At 38.5% G+C, this 21665-nt stretch overlaps 1 protein-coding gene across 2 annotated transcripts in view; it reads left to right on the plus strand.

Moving 5' to 3' along the window:
* Positions 1-21665, plus strand: part of RAB12 (RAB12, member RAS oncogene family) — a 38722-nt gene that overhangs the window by 1369 nt on the left and 15688 nt on the right. Inside the window, exons 2-3 of one of the 2 annotated variants that reach the window (XM_059724236.1) lie at positions 14130-14190; positions 16762-16854. In XM_059724236.1, coding sequence (XP_059580219.1) covers positions 14130-14190; positions 16762-16854 — 154 coding nt within the window. The remainder of the gene's footprint in view (positions 1-14129; positions 14191-16761; positions 16855-21665) is intronic. The other variant, XM_006272266.4, reaches the window with a different exon arrangement.

The following is a 21665-nucleotide window of genomic DNA, read 5'->3' on the forward strand; positions in this document are numbered from 1 at the left end:
AATTTTAGCAAAACAAGAAATAGTAAATGGCAGTGTGGTGATAGGCGGAAGATACTGTAATGTTTGGTCTAAAAATATATGGACTTGGAATTGGCAGGTGGAAATGACATCTTCTAAGATATAAGTTGAACTGTTGTGGAAGTAAAACCATCACATTAAAACTTCAGTCATGGAAACTTGACCTTTTGGGAACTGTTAAAAACCCTGAAATCCCTGAATTAGTAAAACAGAGCTTTTCATAAGCTTGGTTAACGACCTGGTGAACTAGCTCCTTAGACTTTTGTGATGTAGAGCAGAAAGCATTCAATATGGACAAAAAGACAGTAAAGGAATAAATCCATCCCTTGTCATTTAGTAAATTCAGAGTAATCCTAGACCGGGGTGGGCCAAATGTGGCACAGGGGCCAGATGCGGCCCACCAGGCCATTCTGTCCGACCCGTGCGATCCTTTACTCCTAGTCGCATCATTTTTGGGAAGTGCAGCCTGGGAGTGTGTTAAAAGCTGAAGTGAAAGTCCTGTAACTGGTGGGGTGGTTCTGTGATTTAAGCGTTTTGAGCTTAGTTTGAGAAGAGAGAGATAAGTAGCTGGAGAATCTTTAAGTAATGGAGGGGAAGGCATATAATCATCTCAATGCAAAGTTTTACTTGAAATTGAACTAGAATAAAATTTCACTTTAATTTGCTCTTAATGATCTCACTCCAACCATATACTTCCTTTTATATACAGTGTAGCTATTAGCGATAGTAGCATAGATCAAACAAACCAGCCTTGAAAACAATTTTTTTTAACTCTTTTTAAGTAAGACTTCGCGGGTTATTTGGGGCTCCTGACTGACAGTGAAAGGATAGCAAACGTTCCTGGTAAATCTTTGGGTACCCAAGCTCTGTTAGAAGTTTCAGGCTACCCTCTGCCCTTACTGAGGTTCTTAGGAACAAACAGTGCTGGTGCATAGAGCAGGGGAGAAACCCTTCCTGGTGCAAAGCAGAAGTTAATAATTTGAAAAGTTAACACATCTGTGTTTATTTGCAAACACACAAGTAGGAGGGCAGTCAACTATAAATTATAAACTGTACAACAAAAACGCATCTCTCCCCAAAATACATTAGTTCCCTAGAGATTTTCAAAAATAATCTTTTGGACTTCAGCTCCACATCAATTACACCACATGGTATGCGATATACCTAAAATGCTGTGTGGGGGTTTGCTTCCGGTAGCAAAGACTAGAGAATAACATGTTATTGAGCATGCTGGTACCAAAATATTTTCTAATTTTGGGCATTGGTATCAAATGAACAACAAATGTTGCTGTTCAGAATGGTGTATATGTCAAATAAGAAGGTAGTGGTTCTTTAGTTGCTGCTTAATATTAAGGTTGCAAATTATATTGGAATTCTGAGTATTTTGACAAAAATATTTTGTTTAGAAATGGTAGTGTTTGAGTGATGCTGTAGTTCTGATGGTCCAGGAAGTATGAGAGGGGCAAGAATTTTTGTGGGTGATATTTTTTATTGGATCAACTGTATGGTTATGATAGACCAGTTTCAAATGCAGTGTTTTCTTCTTCAAGTCACCGTGTCTAAATCTTTCCCAACCATGCAGCTGATCCAGTATCACCCACAAAAATCCTTGGTTAGAAATGTGTTCTTCATACATGTTACAGGGTTGTTGGTTGTAGCTGTGTTAGCATAGCCAGGCAAGGTTCTTTGGGTAGATGTGACATCTTTTATTAGACCAACTAAATAGTTGGAAAAACTGTTCTTTGCAAGCTTTCAGGCACAAACCTTGCCTGGCTATGTCCTTAGATGAACACAGCTACAGCCAACACTCCAGCAACATAGAAGATATCAAATGTTGCTGTCTGAAGTGGAAACTTCACAAGGAAGAAGGGTGTATGTGCCCAAAAGCTTCCAGAGAACACTTTTTCCCACTATTTAGTTGGTCTAATAAAAGATATCACATCTACCCAAATAATCTTGCCTCTATATATGCAAATATCAGTTATGAAGCCACACTGCCTTTAATTCCCATGTTAAGTTCAAGGTATATGTTTGCACTGCCATTTAAAAATGAAAGTGAGCCCTAAATGCTATCTTCCAGATGCAGATCTAGGCCACATACAGACATTCTGTTTCTACTAGGGGTATTGTTGTTTGTTCTCCTAGTAGAAACCACCAGTTGTACAAGCATTCATGCTGTTTCTCCCAGACAAAAAATGATGGTTCTGGAAGAAAAATAATCTGATTCCAGCCAGTTAGAAGTTGCTCCCAGGAGAATGATTGCATGTATGCTTTCCTGCAGCTCTCTCCTTGGGGACCCAGAGAAGAGCCACAGGGAAAGGCTCCCTTGCCTTGCAGTGCCTGGGAGCTGAGCAGAGGGAGCTGCAAGCAAGCTTCTTGTCTTCCTGCTCCCTGTGGAGCCCCTGGAGAGAGAAGTGAGCAGTGAGTTTTGTCCTGCTGCTCAGTCTGCTTGATTCCCAGCCACTAACTGGTGGCCAAGCAGAGGCAGCACCCCTTGCCTGCTTCTCACACTGGATTCCCCAATGCCTTGCTGCTCCAGTTGCCCCATAAACGAGAGGATTGGAACAACCCACATCTTCCCTAGACCAAGATCACCCCAGTTTTGGGAAGGTGCAAAGAGCAGGAGAGATGGGGCGGCTGCAGACTGAATGCCTGTACTGCTTCCTCTCCTGGAATCATTTCTAGCCGTGGAAATGTTCTCCTGCTAGAAAAGAACATTTGTATGTGGCCCTAGTTAGCATGGTGTAAAATTTGCCAGAATGCTGTATTGATGATGACTATATGAGCTGTTATATTAATATGTGAGGAAAAAGCTTAAGCTAAATTGTCACAGTGTGGTTGCCTTCCCATAGTAGACTTCTGTGTGAGATTTCTGTTTCTGTAAAAGCCTAGTATGTATTTTGAAGCATTTATTGTTTAATCATAAAAACATAGGAACGTTGTTTAGTGTAAAGTACATGATGTTTATTTTTCCAAACTGTCCTGCTTCCTTACCAGAGCCTTTTCTTCACTAATATTGGAAAGGCAGAGCAGGATGGCACCATAGAGACTAACTTATTCAGAAATGCATAGGTTTTCTTAGGCAACTTCAAGTCTTGACCAACTAGTCTGTTCCTTCGAAAACTTATGCATTTCTTAATGAGCTAGTCACTAAGGGGGGGGGGGGGGGGGTGTTATCCTGCCTGTCCTACCTCTCTCTAATCCAGGAAAAATCTTGTCAAAACTAAGTGCTCAAAAAAAATCTCCTTAAGGCTAAGTTATTTTTAACTTCAAATAATTGAAATTAGAGATGAAAGCAATATTAGATTCATCTTCTAGCAGCATAGTTCAGCCTAAGATTTCTGCTGCTGCTTTTGTAAAAAGCAAGTTTAATTTTTTCTTTAGTTTCCCATTTCTTGAAAATCACATTCACAGTGTCAGTCCAAATGTAAGTTTTCAGTAGACCTTTCAAATAGCATCATTGGTACACATTTGGTTTAGCCAAAGTGTTTTAAAGGTCCATGTACGACTTGTTTGAACCATCTGGCCATTTGATTATTGACTTTGAAAACTTAAGTTGTTCATCCTTTCTGGCTGCTCATTCAGCTGTTCCCTAGTTTTGTGGTCAGCTGTTTCATATCATGGACAATATTTCAGTAACCAACTATAGCATAAAACTTATATTAGCTAAAAAATGACAATTTATTGCTAAAATACTGTTAAAATCTGAGATTTACCTTTTTTTTTTCCCCCACAAAGTAATCTATATAACCAGATACAGGAAAAAAAATCTTTATTCTAAAAAAGTTTAACAAAATATCTACTTTAATTATAGCTGTTGATTTTTATATATGTAAACGTCTTTTTAGGAAGCCATACTGCAAGTGCTATTAGCTTTATGGTATTCTTTTAAATTAGCTAGCTTTCATTTCTGTCTTTATATTTCACTTTGTAAGATGGCACTGAAAATCTCTTCTACCTTACGACAGTATTAATCAGGCGTATGAAACTGTAATGCATGCAAAATCAAACATGCTTAGACCAAGAGATCTGTTCTGCTGTATTAAAATGAAAACAAATTTTGATCGGCCATTGGCAGCTTACCCATAATTAATATTTTTACGAAGGATAACTTAATAAATTGTATTTGTATCTATTTAGAGGGTGAAAAGTGATCTGTAAATATGTTTAAATGTTAATATGTCTACTGTTCTACCTTCTGTACTAGTATAGAACAGCAACAGTAAAACTGACCATTGCCTTGTTAATTTCACACCACTGCTCTGAGCAGCAGAAATTGGTGCTGTCTTTCTGCAAACTCAGTCAGAAAATGCTTAAATGTTACAGGATAACAGGCAGAAAACTGTTATATAAGCAGATTTAAAGTACTACCCGAGCTCTCACTATTCACATCTTGAAAGTGCTATTCAACTGTAAAGTTAGGGAACTTTTGTAGCCGAAGATTAATTTTATAGGAGCTATTGGGCTTCGTGTTGCCTGTTTTGGGGTATGATTACTGTTGACATCAGAAATGATGCAGTAGGGGTAAACACTTGTAGTAGTTGTGATGGTCCAGAGAGTATGCAAGAAGCATATCATCTTTGGTAATATCTTCTACTGTTTCAACTGTATAAATGGGAGAGGAATTGGGGAAAATAGCCTTCTGCAGGCCCCACTATACAGATGGTTCAGTAAAAGGTATTAGCAAAGCAGTCTTGCTATAAGTTCCACCTAAAAAAAGCTAGCAAATAAAATCAGTTAACATTTAATGTATTAACTTAGTACATTTGACAAAATTGTTTGACAGAATTCTTGGTGTTTGTTTCCCCTCTATATTCAGTTGTCTAGTCTTCACAAAGTAATGAGAGAAATCCTGTTTTTTAATTGGAAAATGACAGACATTGCCAGGATTCAGGGCTAAAACTTTTAACTAAAACTACAACTGATTTAGTTGACGTTGTTCCTTTGACTCCTATCCTGTTTCTGTAAATGTTTGGGCATTGGATAATTAGGCAATCTGTATTGATGATAACATTTTTTTCAGAACTAAAGTGTACAAATTTGCATCCTTCCACCCCATGTAGTTTAAAGCAGCAGGTAATAGAAGTGTATTACATCTCACTGCTGCAGATCAGAGCCTGATGGAAATGATGTATATGTTCAGGGGTGTGGGGGTGGAGAGGGGTGTGTGCATATAATGGACATAGTTCTCCTGGTTCTCCTACTCTTAGCTTGAGAAGATGGGGGGTGTTTTTGTGATGGCTGTTGTTTTATGACAGGGAAGTATAAAGGGTTCTTGGTCCTGGGTTATCCAATAATTGATGTGATTGTAGCTCTGAGCAAAGAGATTCAATTCTGTGTATTCAGAGAAGATTTGCAGTGGATGAGTGCCCTCTCTCAATGAAAAAATCATCAATGTTTACATACTAGTAAATTTACTTGGTTAAGCTTGATTATTGGAGGCATTTTTCATTTCCATAAAGTATTTTTTTGGTACCAATGTTAATATGTCAAGCAGGATGTTTGATAACCAAATGCATGTAGATAATGCATTAAAAAAGCAGCGTGACTCTGTATGCTGGCAAATAGGCATTAGCAGAAAAAAAAGTTAACTTCCCTCATGGTATATGCTGTACCCATTTGCTAAGTATCTGCCCACAAAGCAGCCAGTGGCATGCTTACCTCAGAGAGGTTAATTAGCACTAGCTGTTGTCACCATTTGTTTTAAAGCCAAGTGGTGTATGAGTTTTATGATGTTAACTTTATTTCTATCTACCCAGAAGGTAAAAAATTATTATAAATATGATTTTTGTCTACTGTTTTTTCTACTTTCTGTGCTAGTACGGAATAGCACAGTGAAACTGTCCCTTGTCTACTGATATAGCAATGTTTGAGAGTCTAACTTGGGAATTAAGCTTTATGGCCCCTAAGCAAGTACACAAAACAACTTGTTTTCTTTGAAAATATTTCTTATCTTGTTAAGTTGGTACTATGGGACAGCCTAAAAAACTTGTGGCCCATATTTGTTACATATCTGACAACACGTCAATAAAATAACCCAAGTTTAGAGCCCTCTGATAGTGCCTATCAAGGACCTAGATCTGAAAGCAGAGTAGAATGCAGCTGTCATAATCAGTCCAGCCTGTGAACAGCTGAGATACTGACGATCATCTGTGTGTTCTGACACTTCATAGATGTACATTTTATCTCTGCTGTTTGAAAGTTTAGACACTCAGTTAACAAAAGCAGAGTGTATGGTACATCCTACAGAAACCTGAAGTTTTTAGGACCTGTGAATGGGTGAATGGAAAGCATGGGTATGGAGATTGAATTTGGGTTGTTACCTGTGGTTCACAATAACTTTCATTACAGTAATGAGATCATCTTTGTATAGGGCCTTTGATTGCAAAATGTTCTGAAATATTCATAAAATATCTTTTAGAATTTTTCACTTGCAGTCAAAATATAATAGTTTCCCTCAGGTAGAACAATGGTGGCTGCTTAACAGCACATTGCAACTTTTCACAATCTAGGACAAGAAATTAATATATAATTTAGGGATGCACCGAAAGAGATTTTAGGGGCTGATAGCAGATATTTAAGGAGGCATATCAGCTGATACCTATCCCATATCTGTTACAGCTGCCTCCAGGTGGTAAGTACGGTGTGGTAGAAGGGGAGGGAGAAGGCAAGGGGCATGCGGGAGGACAGATCAACACCCCCTGCGGTGAGGGAGAGGGCAGGGACTGCCCGGTTGGGGGACAGAGGTGCAGCTCGTGAGGTAGGGGCAGTTCCCACTGCTGCTTACACCCTGGGAGGGCAAGGGCTTGGGTGGGGAGGGTGCCCCTGCATCTGCATGGTGCAGGGTGGGCTGCAGCTGCAGGATGGAGCTGGCATTGCATGGGGCTCTTCTCACTGGGCTTGGAGCTGATTCCATCAGTGCTGGGAGGAGGCTGCAGTCACCCCCAGATACTGCTGTAGCTTTGCTCCCAGCCTGGCACAGCCACAGCTTTTCCTGTTGTTTGGGTGGAGGTGGGGCACTGAGCTAGGGCTGCCCCAGGTGGTGGTGGTGGTGGGAGCGGAGCTGCAGTGAAATTTGGGGTGGCTGCAGCCTCCTCTCAGCACTGCTGGAGTCCACTCCAAGCCCTGCCCCTGGCAAGAAAAGCCTGCCCCGTACTCCAGCTCAACCCCACAGCTGCCATCTGCCCCGCGCTGCTCAGATCCAGGGGTACACCTCCCCCCACCCCACGAGCCGTGCCTCAGTCCCGCATCCTCCCCTCCCCGGCTGAGCAGCACCTGCCCCCTCCCTCACCATGGGGGGCGTTGATCTGCCCCTCCCCCCCAATGCCCCTTCCTTCTCCCTCCCCTTCCGACTTACCAGCTGGAAGCAGCTTCCGTGCTGCCGGCTCTGCTCCATTCTGCGCTGCGGCTGCACACAGCACGGGCATTTATCAGCCAAATTATCAGTTCCATCAGGCCAATATCTAATATAGACAATTTTCTTTATATTGGTCCAATGTATTGGTGTACCTCTAATATAATTATATTGAAAAACATAGACGCCTAACTTGGAATGTGGCCAGTATTGGGGCTAGACCTCCTAATTCTTGAGCAAAATGCTCTGAAATCATGACAGATGCTCTTGAGGAAAGTGTGTGAGAGTTTGTGTGTGTGTGTAAATGTTAGGTTTTGTATTCAAAGTATTGAGTATCTGGCGCAGCTTTTTGGGGTTTTTTTGTTTGTTTGTTTCTTGTTTGGTTTTTTAACAACTGAACAGTTTATTTGTGCCTGTTAACATGATTTCTGGTAGTAGTGGACATATGCTGGTAACAAATTGTGTATTAACTGCTGTGTCTTCTAGATCTCTGGGTAAGATTAAAGAGACTGATAGTTTAAATCCTGATAGCCATTACTTTATGAACTGTATTACTGAAGTTGAACAGTTGTAACAGTGATGGGAAGTTTTAGTAATGTCTAGGCTAGCATACACAGCCATCAAAGAATAATGTCCTGTAGCTTTCCAAGGTGATTTCTTTAGGAAAATGTGAGTGTTGTTGTTTATTTTAAATGTGTTATTTGAGTTGCACCCTGCAATCTTTTTTTTTTTTTTTTTTAATTAACCTGTTTAACCCTAACTGCAAGGAGACAATAAGGGATCCCAACCTCCCAACTTCTTCCCAATCGTGACTCTTGTGTGATTATGTGAGTAAGCTGTTCTTATGTGAGTTCTCTTTGTCCCTGTGCTTATTTGGTTGAGCCCATTCTGGCCACCTGCTGCATTTCAGGAATAGGAGAACAGTTCTTACTGCGACTATGGCACATTTCCCTGTTAGGGGTAATAGCTCTGAGGAGGGCTGGATTGGCTATCCCAGAGGATGTGTTTACATGAACAAGTTACTCAATTCCTGAAAGCTATGCTGTGGTGTGACTTAACAGTAAATCAGCTACTCTTGTGGTGATAGCAAATGGGTACACTTTGTACCTTAAACACTTTGAGGTGTTTACTCCTCAGTGAAAGTAGAATAAGATACCTTCCATATACTCTTGTGTTAAAAATAAATAAATAAAATAAAGGACAGTTACTCTAGGGTAGCTGATGTACTGTAAGTTGTTTTAAAATTGATTTGCATTCCTTTAAAGGTGGCCTAATTATTTTATTCTCTGAAAGATTTGTACATCTTTGATTTTGCATGAGTAGTTGAGAAACATTTTAAAATTAATCTAATCAAATCTATCTTTATTGGACTATTCTGCTTTGTTTCTGCTTTCCCTTTCCTTCCCAAACTTTGGCATTAGCAAGTTCTAGCTACTTTAAAGTCACATGATGACTCCTCTTGCCCCATTCTTTACTACGTCTTTTATCTGCCCATCATTATTCACCTTTACTGAAAACCTTAAACAGTAAACATTTAACATGAGAGGGTCTTCTTGTAACACTAAACAGATTGCCATACTTCATCTAGAGAAACTGTTCTCTTTCTTGTCATGTTTTTCAGGCCGTGGCTTGTCTGATAACCCTTCATTTCTTGGCCCAAGCTAGACAAATACATTTTAATTTATTCTGTGTCAGGCTTTGGCTTTAATCTATCTACTACATGGGACATTCTCAAACAGTTTTCCAATAACATGCACCATACTCCCTCATTTATCCCTATCTAGAGCTTAACTAATGTATTCATAGTAAATTCCTGCACATACACTTTCTGAGATGCTAGATTATTTTCTGAACTGGAGCAGTTTGTTTAGTGTTGGTATAATGTGTCCTTTAAAACTGTGTCTTTCAGTATCATACTAATATTACCTACTTAGTTACCTTTACACCAATTAGTAAAACACACAGATGTATGAAAAACTGAAAAGCACCACATGACCAGAATATTTGCCCTGGCCCTGTTTCATTGGATTTCTTTTTAAATTTTTCAAAGCAATATGAAATGTAAATTCTGTATGATTTTTCATTACGTGCAGCTTAAATGAAAGATCATCCATGTCCAGATATCTTCCAGTTACCCAATGTAGTCCTGTGGTCAAGTAATAAAAACTGGTGGAAATCCTGAGGTCCCCTCCAGCCCTACTTTCTTTTGATTCTGTGAGTTTGAGTATTGTCATTGCTAAATACTGGACTGTCACATTGGCATACCTACTCTTGATAACCTTGCAGTAAATTATTACATTGATAAAGGCCCTGCTGAGATACAGTGCAGCTTTTCGGGTCTTGGGAGGAGCACTCTGAACAGTACAGTTTTTTTTCCTGCTGATATGATTTCATTGGGACATACCCTACCTAACTAAGCCTTGAAAACATTAATATATTGAAGGAAGAGCCTTCAACATTGCTTCCCACTTTCACGTTGCCTGTGGTGCTGTCAGTAACATGCTGCGTAACATAGGCCATGAACAGGCATTTATTTCTAGCAGCGGAAAACTTGTACCACTAGAAATGTTTCTGAGAGGGAACAGTACAAGCATTCAGCCTGCAGCCACCCCCTCTTCTCTGCTCTGCTCTTCTCACATTCCCAAAACTGGGTGTTTCTGGTCGAGGGAAAGCGTGGGGAGCAGTGAGGCAAAGCCTGCTGACCAGTCCTCAGACGGGGAGCAAGGAGTGGCTGCTGTTCCTCTTAGTGACCAGGAGCTGGGCAGAGGAGCAGCCTGACAAATCCTCCCACCCTACTCTTCAGACTCATCTGCAGAATGGGTGGTTGTTCCTTCAATCCCCATTTTTATTTTGAGAACATCTGTAATAAATATCAGAGTTAACTGTTGAATTTGAAAGACGGCTGAGTTTGTGAAATTAAAACTAGAATTGCTTTATGCAGAAACTTCCACTGGATTTCAAAATACTCATTTTTGAATTGTATGTAAATTTAGAAGCTACCGCAGAGCCTTCTACTATTAATGTGGTAGATGCTGGTGGGTGGTGATACAACATTGCATGTTTAAGGCCTTTGTGTGACTATGCACAGGAAAGAAGCTGCCAATTTTTTTTCATCCATTCGCTGACGTGATGCCTTTAGCATTGCATTGGTGTCTTATGTTATAACTAATTAAATCAATTGAACCACCTTTGCCTAGTTCTAGAGTTTTTTTTATATCTATGTTACTGAAATAGTTTTTTGGAACTTCACACTTCTTCAGAAACTGTTGCAGTGAAATGATCAATGAAAGGACCTCTTTTTTTTCTTTTAATAAGACTGCTGTTGACATAGTACTTTCATTGAAACAATCTTTGTAATCTATTAGCTTTTTGGTTCTGCTTCAGTTTGCTGGTATATGGCACATATTAGTCCCAGCAAAGCCAGAGGTTAAATTTAATCTCTTAGTCTGTTATGGTATTCTCTTATTCCATTTCATAATTACTCAGTTTACTAAGGAAGCTTTTTATTAATTGTTTGCTTTTATTTGAGCATGATGGGGAGAAACGGGCAAGATCATACATTAGGATTACATGGAAGAACAGAGGAGCAGCTAGTCTAAAGAGAGGAATAGAAAGAATAAAGTACCATATTTACTTGAATACAAGATGAGATTTTTACCCTGATTGGCATTAGAAAAAAAGCCTCTCACCTTACTAACACATACAAAGAAATCTCAACAAATACATTGCCTATCTTTAAATTGCTGCCAAAAGCAGCATGTGCTCAGCAGGCGAAACCAAGTATGAAGTTGATTAAATGCAGCCAGCACTGAGCATGATTGTAACGTGCATGGCCCACATGGGTAAAGTTGCTGATTGAAACCTACCACAAGAATAGGTTAATGTAGCCCATCTGAAGAAGACATATGGCAGTGCCCATTAGGTGCAGTCCCTCTCATTTATGTCTCTTTCAAGTCATGATGGGCCACTGCATTTCATACAGCTCACCCAGAATCACTCTGTCACCCCCTATCTCAGTATGGCACATATGATTAGTGTGGTCCCACCCTCCATGAGGTGAAGTCAGACTAGGTTGCCCTGCGCCCCATCTGCATATACATTTTTGGAGCATCCCAGGACTTGTGATGAGAACACCTGGTTCCAGTCTTGAGTGGGGCTAATTTAGCATGTGGATCTTTGTGGGGAGTATCCGGAATACATACACATACTGACCAGTGCTGAGCTGTGGGGCTTGAAACTCTGATTCTGTTACCTGATTTATGTGGTAAATCATGAGCCTTTTGGCTTTGGACTAATATCATGAATATTTTATATTATATACAGGTAGGTGCCAAAGTGCTGCTCAAAAGTGTGTTTTTGGAGTACCTATGCCAAAACTTACAGCAGTTTCAAAAAAAGGTAACATGTATCAATTCTGGATGAACTAATGCATGGGTACTATATGCAAATTGCTACAGCCATGCTTAATTTCAAGGTTGTTTTCAAATTTGCTCCTCATTATTTCCATGTGCTTATAAACCAACAAATAAAAGAAAACACAATGAGATTGTGTTGTATATTTGTTATAGCGTCCCAGGTTCTAGGCTTGGATATGAATATAGTAGAGAAGATATTAATATGGTTATCAGAGGCTTTAACTAGTATAATGTAATATAATGGAAGCTGTATTATATAAGATATATAATTATATAAAACAGTGGAGTACAACTTTTTTTTAATAAGATAAAATTATTGGTTTCAAGTGACCAATGAAAACCAATGCTTAAGGAAGAGAGAGTTATTTTCAGTCTAACTTGCAGGGCTAATTAAAATAGGTCTATAACTAGGGTATTGAACATCAGAAAGGCAAACTGGACAGTTTTGGAAATTAACAGAATGCGGGACCTCAAGGTTTTAAATGAAGAAGCATTATTTTAAGTCTGATGTGCAGATATCTGGTGCTTGCATTCCAAATGAGGAAAAAGTTGGTAGGAAAGGGGTATAGATATGGTTGAATGAATAAGCATCTTAAATGGGATATTAATGTCAATATCTACAAAGAATGGGAAAGGGGATTATTTGTTTGTTTATTTATTAGACTTATAACATGCCCTTCTGAACCAAGATTCAAGGTTGTTTTCAGTAAGAGAACAAAATAACTTTTAAAAGCAAGTAAATTGAGTAAGGAGAGCTCTTTCAGAGGTGGTTTGTTTATTTAGAGGAATTTCTGTTCTTTAAATGATTGCTGATGGCCCCCAGCTTGTTGCCTGCCTAGTCACAGTTCTTTCTACCTGTTGTTGATAAAATCATCTTTACAGAAGGTTCTTAAGCTTTCAACTGTAAAGTATATTTCAAATCAGTAATGTAAGTAATTTTCAGGCCTTGCTATTTAAAGCTTGTTTTAAAATGTTCTAGTGTGCTTAAGTTGAAAAGTGTCTGAAAAATGTATGGGCCAGATTTTCTTCTCTTCCATAAAAGTTTATGGTTCAAGGCCTGGGCCCCTAGCTAATACAGCCCCCCAAAAAATGTTTTTTCAAAATATTTTTCTCCTCATTTTTCACCTTCCCCCTCCTAAGTTATGCTGGTAGGTAGAACCAAAAAGGTTTCCCCACATAGTAAACTTCTACACATCTGTGTTAGTTGAACTGTATTAATTCAGCCAATCTCCTCTTATCTTTTATCTCATAAATACAGTATTTGCTGGTAGAGTGGCTTTTAGAAAGATCTGAAGAAAAATATCTCTACAAGTTAAATAATAGGTTTAAAAAACATAGACAGGAAAGTGTACAAAATACCCATGGGTATTTGGAGTAATTGAGGGGACATTCTTGTGTACTTTGGTTTTGTTGACAGGTAATGTACTTTCTACTGTCTATTGCTTGTCTGTTTTTCTGTAATTTTAAATTTATCCTGCAGTACTACTTTGCATAAGGTCGTTTCCCTTTAAGTAATGTTTCGCATGCTTTTTGAAACTGGAAAAAGGGCCATCTAGTTTTATTAAAAGTTCTAAGTTCCTGCTTCATATTTAAACTAGCAGTGGATGTGTGAGATGTTACCCACAGAGTATGGACACATTTACCTCTGCATGCATTTTAAGAACAAAAATTAAAGCTGGAATATTTTAACTTACCAAAAATAATATTATTTTTCAAACCCAAAGGTGTTTTGAATAGAGATAGGATATGTTTCAGACCACAGCAAATGTTGAAGTAGTTATACATTGAAGAACTTCTAAGGAAAGCATTGATATAAAAATTACTCATCCATGTTGGGTTATGAAGAACTCAAGCCTTTTTATTGTCTAGTGTTTTGTAAAACACTTTAAATAAAGCCTGAAATAATGACTAAGTGTTGCACCCATTACAGACAGCAAAACAAGCAGAGAGGTCTTGCTCTGTTTTGTGCCACAGGAGAGGTGTGTGATGAAATCCTAATTAGAATGTACTATATGACTGTTGTTATAACATGTGAATACGGAAAAAGCCATGCACTATCTTTTCTTTTACTGTATTTTTCTACGGATGAAAGAGAGGTTAAGAAACATTTTCAACTACTGCAGTGTAAGGCTATAGCTCATGGTACACAGGTCAACTGTTCTCCATTCCTTGTCAGTTCCCCAAGCTGGCCAGCAGTGATGTGAATCTCACAACTTGTTCAAAGGGCTATGACTGAATTAACATAACATTACATGTACAGGTACAAAAAAATCACTTTAAATTATGGCCTCATTGCTTTTGCTGCTTATTCCTCCTTTTTGTTTACTGTATTTTATTTATAGGTGTTGATTTTAAAATCAAAACAGTAGAGCTAAGAGGAAAGAAAATTAGATTACAAATCTGGTAAGTAAACCAAAAATGCAACCAGCAATATGTTTTTAATTTTGTGTTTCTAGCATGGATCAAAATGCCTGTCTAATATGATTAATTGTTATAAGCTGGTTTAGCTCTTATCCATCTGTTCCTTTTCTTTAATTTCCTTGCACGACTTTAAAAAGCCCAAACGGCTGTTTCAGAGAGGATAAGGTTACAAATGTGATATTTCTATATGACAAGAATGACAAGAAAGTATAAAAGCTTTCCTATAGAAAACTGAAATCAGCCATCAAAGAAATAGCATAACAGTAAAATCAAATTAAGCTGATTTCACGCATGTGTTCATTATACTAGGAGGAAGATGCTAGATGGGAGAGAATATTTTTTGGTTTCAGTTCCCTTGACTCCATGTCAAAATACATGAAGTGTATTTTGAACTGTTTATCAGAAATTTCTTGAGTAGGTGCTGGTTCTTTGATCTCACGTGTAACCACATAACAAAAAACATCAGCTCTCCCAAATTAAACATTCTATTTTAAGTAAATGGTGCCAAGGAATAGAATAATCCTTTAAAAACAAGACTGCATATCTTGGTGGTACAATATTAATGTCCTGCTTTGGGAAGCTTATTGTTTGGATTGAGTTGCTGTTCTGTTCAAGAGCAAGCTATATGCTGCTCTGTAATCGTTGCCAAAGCGGTATTGCTTATTAATTAATTAAGTTTAAGTTTATAGTACTAGAAATTTGCTAATCCTGAGGAATTCTCCTTGTTATACACGATAGAAAGATGCATATCATTGTTATGAGAGAATAAACCAGCTATGTTAATGTACATTCTAACCCAATAAAATATCTAATAGCTGAGCTTAAATTGTATTAACAGTATTTGTTGCATAACTGGCATTAGAGATAATCTGGTAGAGCTGCTAATATCGAGTAGAAAAAATTCTAAGTGCATTGATTGTTGAGATAACACCATCGGGATGTTATGGTAGTATTTGATATTTTACATAGATGCAGTGAATTCAGCTTACTAACTCCTCTTGGCAGGTCACCATCAACTCTGTTTGTCGCATCATGTGTTTGTCTTGCTTCCCTATGAGTTAACTGCTGCTTCATCTTTGGTATCATCAGTCACCTAACACTACAGTGTTACTGGCATGTCTTCATCTCTCATCTGTATTCCTGTTTGGAAACCTATGACCACAGGGCTGGCAGTTGAGCCAGTATTTTTAGCCAGGGCCTACTGAAGCTGACCGAGGTAATGCAAATATTTTTTCTGGGGATGTTGTCGAAAATGTATATAGCTTGTCAAACTTTATCTGAGAGTTGAATTAGTTATTTCTCCATATATTAAGAATATCTTTTGTAGACTTCCCGTTTGAAATGTAGTGAGTTGTTAAAGTGTGACTTACTCAGCAACTGAGGCCTGCCTTAAATGATGGTCATTTAGAACATAATTCAATATAGAAACAAAATAGAAGAAAAAAACTAGTTTTACATTTTTGAAACACATTGATTATATACATTTGGAAATTAGAAGGAAACTCCAATACTGATTACAGCCTCAAAATTACACTGTTATCATTATCATGTGTTTGATATGATTTACCTAGGAGCTCTTGAGTATACCTATAAAATCACATTGAAAAACATTTGTTAAGAATTATCTTTTTGCTGATATATGGTGAATTCCTTCATCAGATTCCTTGGTGCTTTGCCTTTCTATTGAAAAATTACTTGGGAGGTGCGGGTATTTACATTTAACATAATATTAAAGGTTATGAAATCAAGAGTTCAGTTTTGGAATGTCAGAATCAAGGTTACGTATACATCCCTAACTCCAGGGCCCCGTGAATAGGTATTCTGATACAGTCTTTATCTGTGTGACTTACAAACATTTTTTTCCTATAGGATTCTGCCTTAGTGTGTGGCTACAGGTTGTAGGTAGTACACAACATTCAAACCCTGCAGTGACCAAATAGTTATTTATTCTCCTCCTGGATATTAGAATTGTCCCTTAACAGCAATATGACATTCACAAACATTTCTGAGTTTATCTTCACAATACTAACGTCATTAAATCTGTACAGAGAACCTCAGTTCTGTCACTTCTTAACTTGTGAATGCTCAACTTTGCCACTCTAACTTTTATTTAAGTTATTTTAATCTAATTTTCCTTAAAAAAAACAAACAAACATGTAAACACAGTTTATTCTTTGCCGTTGTTCTAGCCTTGAATTTGCAGCATCAGCAGGTTTTAGATAGTTACGTTTATAATATAGACTTCTGTCACCTGAATTAACAGGTTAACAGCAATAGTAGAATTTATTAATCAGACTCTAGAGGGAACTAATACAACCTTGATGGTGAATTTCATAGCTATGTACAGATAGCAGAGGAGTGTATGGATTGACAGAGTCCTGGGTGCAGTTTCAGGTTCTGTAGGGACTGTCCTCCAGTGATCATAGATCCTTTTTGCCTTTATCCCTAGCCTATCTCTGCTTCTCTTTCCCTACTTGTATCCGTTTCCCAGTCCTCTGTTATCACTAGCTCTTCTTTTCTTATCTGCTCATTTTTCATCCCTCTATTTTCCAGGCAGGCAATATCCTTCCCCTTCTGCCTGGACACTTGCTGGAGAATATTAAGAGGAAAAACTGGGTCAGTTGTTACTCTTTCTGCATCTAAATGGTAATTTCCCAGCTGTATTAGAGGACTTTTTTGAACTTAAACAGTTACCATGTAAGCCTCCACATGACTGCTCTGGATGTTCAGTAAGCTGTATACTGGTCTAGTGCAGGGGCGGGCAATTATTTCAGGCAGAGGGCCACTCACTGAGTTTTGGCAAGCCATCAAGGGCTGCATGACAGACAGCCAGGGGCAGATATATATTACTTTTCTACATTTTTTTAGGGGCCTCGTGGGCCAGATAGAATGGCCTGGCAGGCCACATCCAACCTGCGGGCTGCATTTTGCCCCCCCCGGTCTAGTGGGTATGCAGCTATCAACATGTGTACCTGAGCATAAGTCCTGGAAAAAACCCAAAACAGGAAGGCCAAAACAATATCCATCTCACTGAGCCATGCTCACTGGCTTTTTTTTTTTTTCCTCCTAGCCACACGCATCTCACACGCATCTCCCAAATCAGCATTCCTCCCAAAAAAGAGCTGATGAAGACACTAGATAATAATACCTAGTCTCTGGCATGATGGTTGTAACACTGTGCTGGGAAGCAGGAAATGTAGGTGAAGAAGGCCTTAATCCCCTGAGTCTTATGCTTCCTGGGCAGATGCTCAGCCCACTCAGCTATTGGGGCAAAAACATGGGAGGGTCCTCCTTCTCCTCCTCTAACATCTAATACCCACTAGTCATGGGTTGTCAGGCAGAATTGTGACGTGTATGCAGGTAGCTGCGTAACATGCTCACCATGTGTAGCCTACTGACCATATATAGTAGCCACGTGAATGCTTATATGTCCACGTTGTGTGTGTAATAGAATTGCGCACCATGTACAAATGCCAGAAAGGTCATTTAAATAAGTGTTGTCATTTAGGTGCACAAAGGGTAATAAAATTCTACCCAGGGTGTCTTCCCTGCTCTCAGACCTGGTATTACAGTGGCCCCTTGGTGGACAAGGAATAACAGTTTACAGTGTAAACTGTTGTCTGTGCCTCCTTGGGCTGAAACATGCTCAGTTGCTTTATAAGAAGTGTGTGTTTAGCTGGGTCAGTAGGCAGAAAATATTTGGGGATAGAGCAGATGAAATCTCTGGATACTTGTGTGTCAAAACGTAACAAATCTCTGAGCTTGTGAGAAATGTGACTATTCAGGGAGTTATAATTTGGCCACATTTTTACATCCTTGATGCAATTTGGCACAGGAACCAAATTTCTTAAGCTTGTTTCAAAGCATAGAGGCACCGTTTAGCTAAACAGCAAGGAATTTAGCTACCTGGGGAGTTGACTGCTTTAATACTAGAATAATCCAGGAAGAGACAACCAGTAAGCTAGGCAATTTAGGGAGCTGGGTGTATGGTAATCGGGAAGCCCTGGTCCTAAGCACTCTGCCTGGTGTGCCATGCAGGACACGGGAGCTTGGCCTCCCCAGTAACCTGTCAGGTGGGCTGTCATACAATCCAGTGGGAAGTTTTGATGGAATTGAAGTGGGATGAAATCCAGAGAAACTGCTCTGGAAAGGTCCCCAGCAATTCTGCAGAGCACCCAGATGCTGCAAAATGCTCCACTTACAGCTTAGTAGTTTTCTCTGCTAAGCAGGGTAGAGGCATAGTAGTTTTCTCTAGGGTATTTTCATATGCAGCTAACACACCATTTAAAAAACCTTGCATCTGCCTAGAATTTTTTTCCCACTTCCAAAGAAGCTTAAAACATGGAAGGAACTAGATGAGCAGTTTATTTGTTTTGGTTGAAATTACTTACCTTTCCCATAGTTATCTCTTGCCATCCCTCCATAAAAAATAAATTTGTTTTTGATTCAAGGATAGGTTTCATGTATTTGTAGGTAGAAGTCTAACTGTCATTCTGTTGAATGTGCTTATATAAAATCAACAGTAGTTGTTTGACCTAAAATATTCATTGCCATTTAAGACTTTCAGAGAATTTCTAACTGTATCTGATTATTGTACTTCATACCATATATGTGGTATGAGTATGTAAATGAAAAGTCAGAATCTTTAATACTTGGGCATAAGTTTTGTGTGTAAAATTTTCCCTTGTTATCAGGCATCTTGCTTTTTAGCTATCTTGAAGTTATTTTCAAGTCATTAAGTAGGAAGAGAAAGATGATAGAAGTTGGGGGGGGGGGGGCGGACAACTGAGTTGTTAAAGAATAATTTCTTGATTAGCTACAGACTGGAAAACAATTTTCTTGTTCAAGCAAACTTTTAATTGGACATATGGAGTTGAGAACTGGGGAAATGGGTATCTTACAAAAGGGATAGAAACACTGAAAAATAATTCTAGAGTAGGTGATTTTCTTAGATACTGAAAAGGAAAGGGGCACCAAAAAAGTGTGAATAACACCCTATACCATGTCAAAAAAGTACTGCAGATGTAATAACAGTATTTGCAATACAGAGCATTTTGACATGTTCCAGCAATCGGACAAATTAAAAAATAATGTTTATAGTCTTCACAAACATTTGAGCTCTACATACAGAAATCAAACCGTTATTGCATTGGGTTATAAATATTTTGCTCTTTGTATTATGTTAAATCTGAATAAGAGTACCTGAGAGCTGGCAGTTTTTATTAATGCTTATGACATGGTTTAATGTTAGTACAGGTTGGTAACCTAACCATAGCCTAACCATACCAATGCTTTATACCACCTGCCCATTGTCATTTGATAGTTTTGACCTCTTGTGGCTGAAATATAATGATGGGAACCGCAAAACAAACAAAACTAAGTTAATTTCAGAACATCAGAAATGACTCATCATAACAAGTATCTTTATTGGGGGAGCACCATTTAGTGTAAAACACCTGCTCGAGTTGTTTGTAGTATTAACAGAATATGTATTCCCTGAACTCTTACTGCAGAGAGAATGCTCCTGGTAAAACAGCTCACCTACCAGAAAACTGATCTCCCCCCAAGACACTGAGCTTTTTGAGAGTTGTTATCAAAACTAAGTTCTGAGCTTGAGAGACAAGGCGTAATATTCTAAACTTACTGCACCCTCTGATCTTATATTGACTTATTTTAAACTCTGTTGCAGCAAGACAAGAACTCTGTTAATCTTGGTAATCTGTTTTTTGGGTATTTTTATTAAAAGGACTTCAAATATCCCATTACAAAGGCCCATCACTTGCATGCAAACTTATTTAAAAAGCTAATTACTCTCCTGAAAGAGTAATCATGTAACCATTTATTTTCCACTGTACATGTATGCATGCTTCCTGCATAGGCAGACAAGGTTCCTTGGGTGAATTTGATATCTTTTATTAGACCAAACCAAATGGTTGGAGAATAGTTATTAAGCAACCTTTCGGGTTCAAAAACCCTTCGTCAGGCTAAGGAAGCTTCAGCAGTTGGTGAATTAATATGCATTAATATGCTTCCTGCATATGAACTTGATCATCTTCAGAAGCATCCCTTTAAGTGATTTGGTGCCTCTTTCCCCTCTATTAATCAAATCTCTTCAATGGTTTCCTAAATTGTGAGTCAGGAGAGCACATTAGTGGAGTTTCCGGGTTGGTATGGGAGGCTATGAAAGAAATACGAATACAATTTCTCTGGCTTTGGAGTTGCTACAGGTGTGAAGGGCCTAGAGTTATTCCCCTCAAGAATTGATTTGTTCTACTTGGGCCCAAAAGTTTGTGTTTCTTTGTATAATGCTGTATAAATAGATCATAAAAATAAATAAAGTCCTTTCACTTCTACTTTGCTGATAAACTAAAAAATCAGTGTCCAGTCTTAGCATTTATTCATGTTATTGAAAATAGTGTCATTAACCAACACTATTTTAATTTTTAAGTCTGCTTCAGCAAGGAACTTGAGCAGATATTTAACTGTATAGAGATTTGAGTTGAATGGGTGCTGAAGAGTCTTATCTGATTTTTGGACTTGGCATAGGAAAGTGTTTGTGTTCCATCAGTGCAGTAAATTACACATGCAAAATAATCTTAGGGCCTTGGTTTCAGTATTTCCATGCAATATAAACTTCTGCCTTCATCTTGTGCCTTTCCCACCATTCAGATGTTTGGTGCTTGTACATCTGGCTCATTTTTACAGATGTGGCTTGGATAACCTTTAAGTGAAGGCTTGAGTTTATAGAGTTGTGGGACAGAGTAGGAGATTTTGCAGCACAGCATTCAGTTCAATGAACAAATGTCTTCTGAGGACACTAGAACGAGAACACCCATTTACTTCAATGAAGGCATTCGGTGTAGTGGTATGACGGTCAACGATTTAAAGAAGCCCAGGAAGTGTATTTTAAAAATCATTCAAGTTTAGCATAACACTGTTCTGCCAAAGATATTATAATACAACTGATCAGGCAATTCTGTCTTCCTTGTTAGCTTTGACTTGGCACCAGACCACTTCTGCTGTCCCCCACTTCCTTCTTGTTCTGGCTGTTAAAAGTAATGAAACTGATGGGATCCACTCCCCAACACTTTAGCAATCTTTAGCAACAGAAATGTAGCTGACAAAGGCATTTCTATATTGGAGAAATCTGTTCATAAGCCCTAAGACGGTGTTACCTGTATTTGCAAAATCAACAGTTTTGACTGACATTTTAATGTGTTTTCACATAAAGAAATATAAGTGTTGCAAAAAAATGAAGGTGACTGTACTGGAGAGAGAACTGAAGAGAAAATAAATGCTGTAATGATGAGATATCCATATATGTAATTTCAGTTGCAAGAAGTTGTATTGCTTTAATAATATTTCATTTTACTTTTAGATACCTATTGAGTTACTTCTCACTAAAGCCAGCTATTGCTGGGAGAGACAGTATATTTTTGCTTAAAGTTTTGTGTGTG

The sequence above is a fragment of the Alligator mississippiensis genome, chromosome 3 (assembly GCF_030867095.1).
Source record: "Alligator mississippiensis isolate rAllMis1 chromosome 3, rAllMis1, whole genome shotgun sequence".
NCBI classification, from domain to species: Eukaryota; Metazoa; Chordata; order Crocodylia; family Alligatoridae; genus Alligator; species Alligator mississippiensis.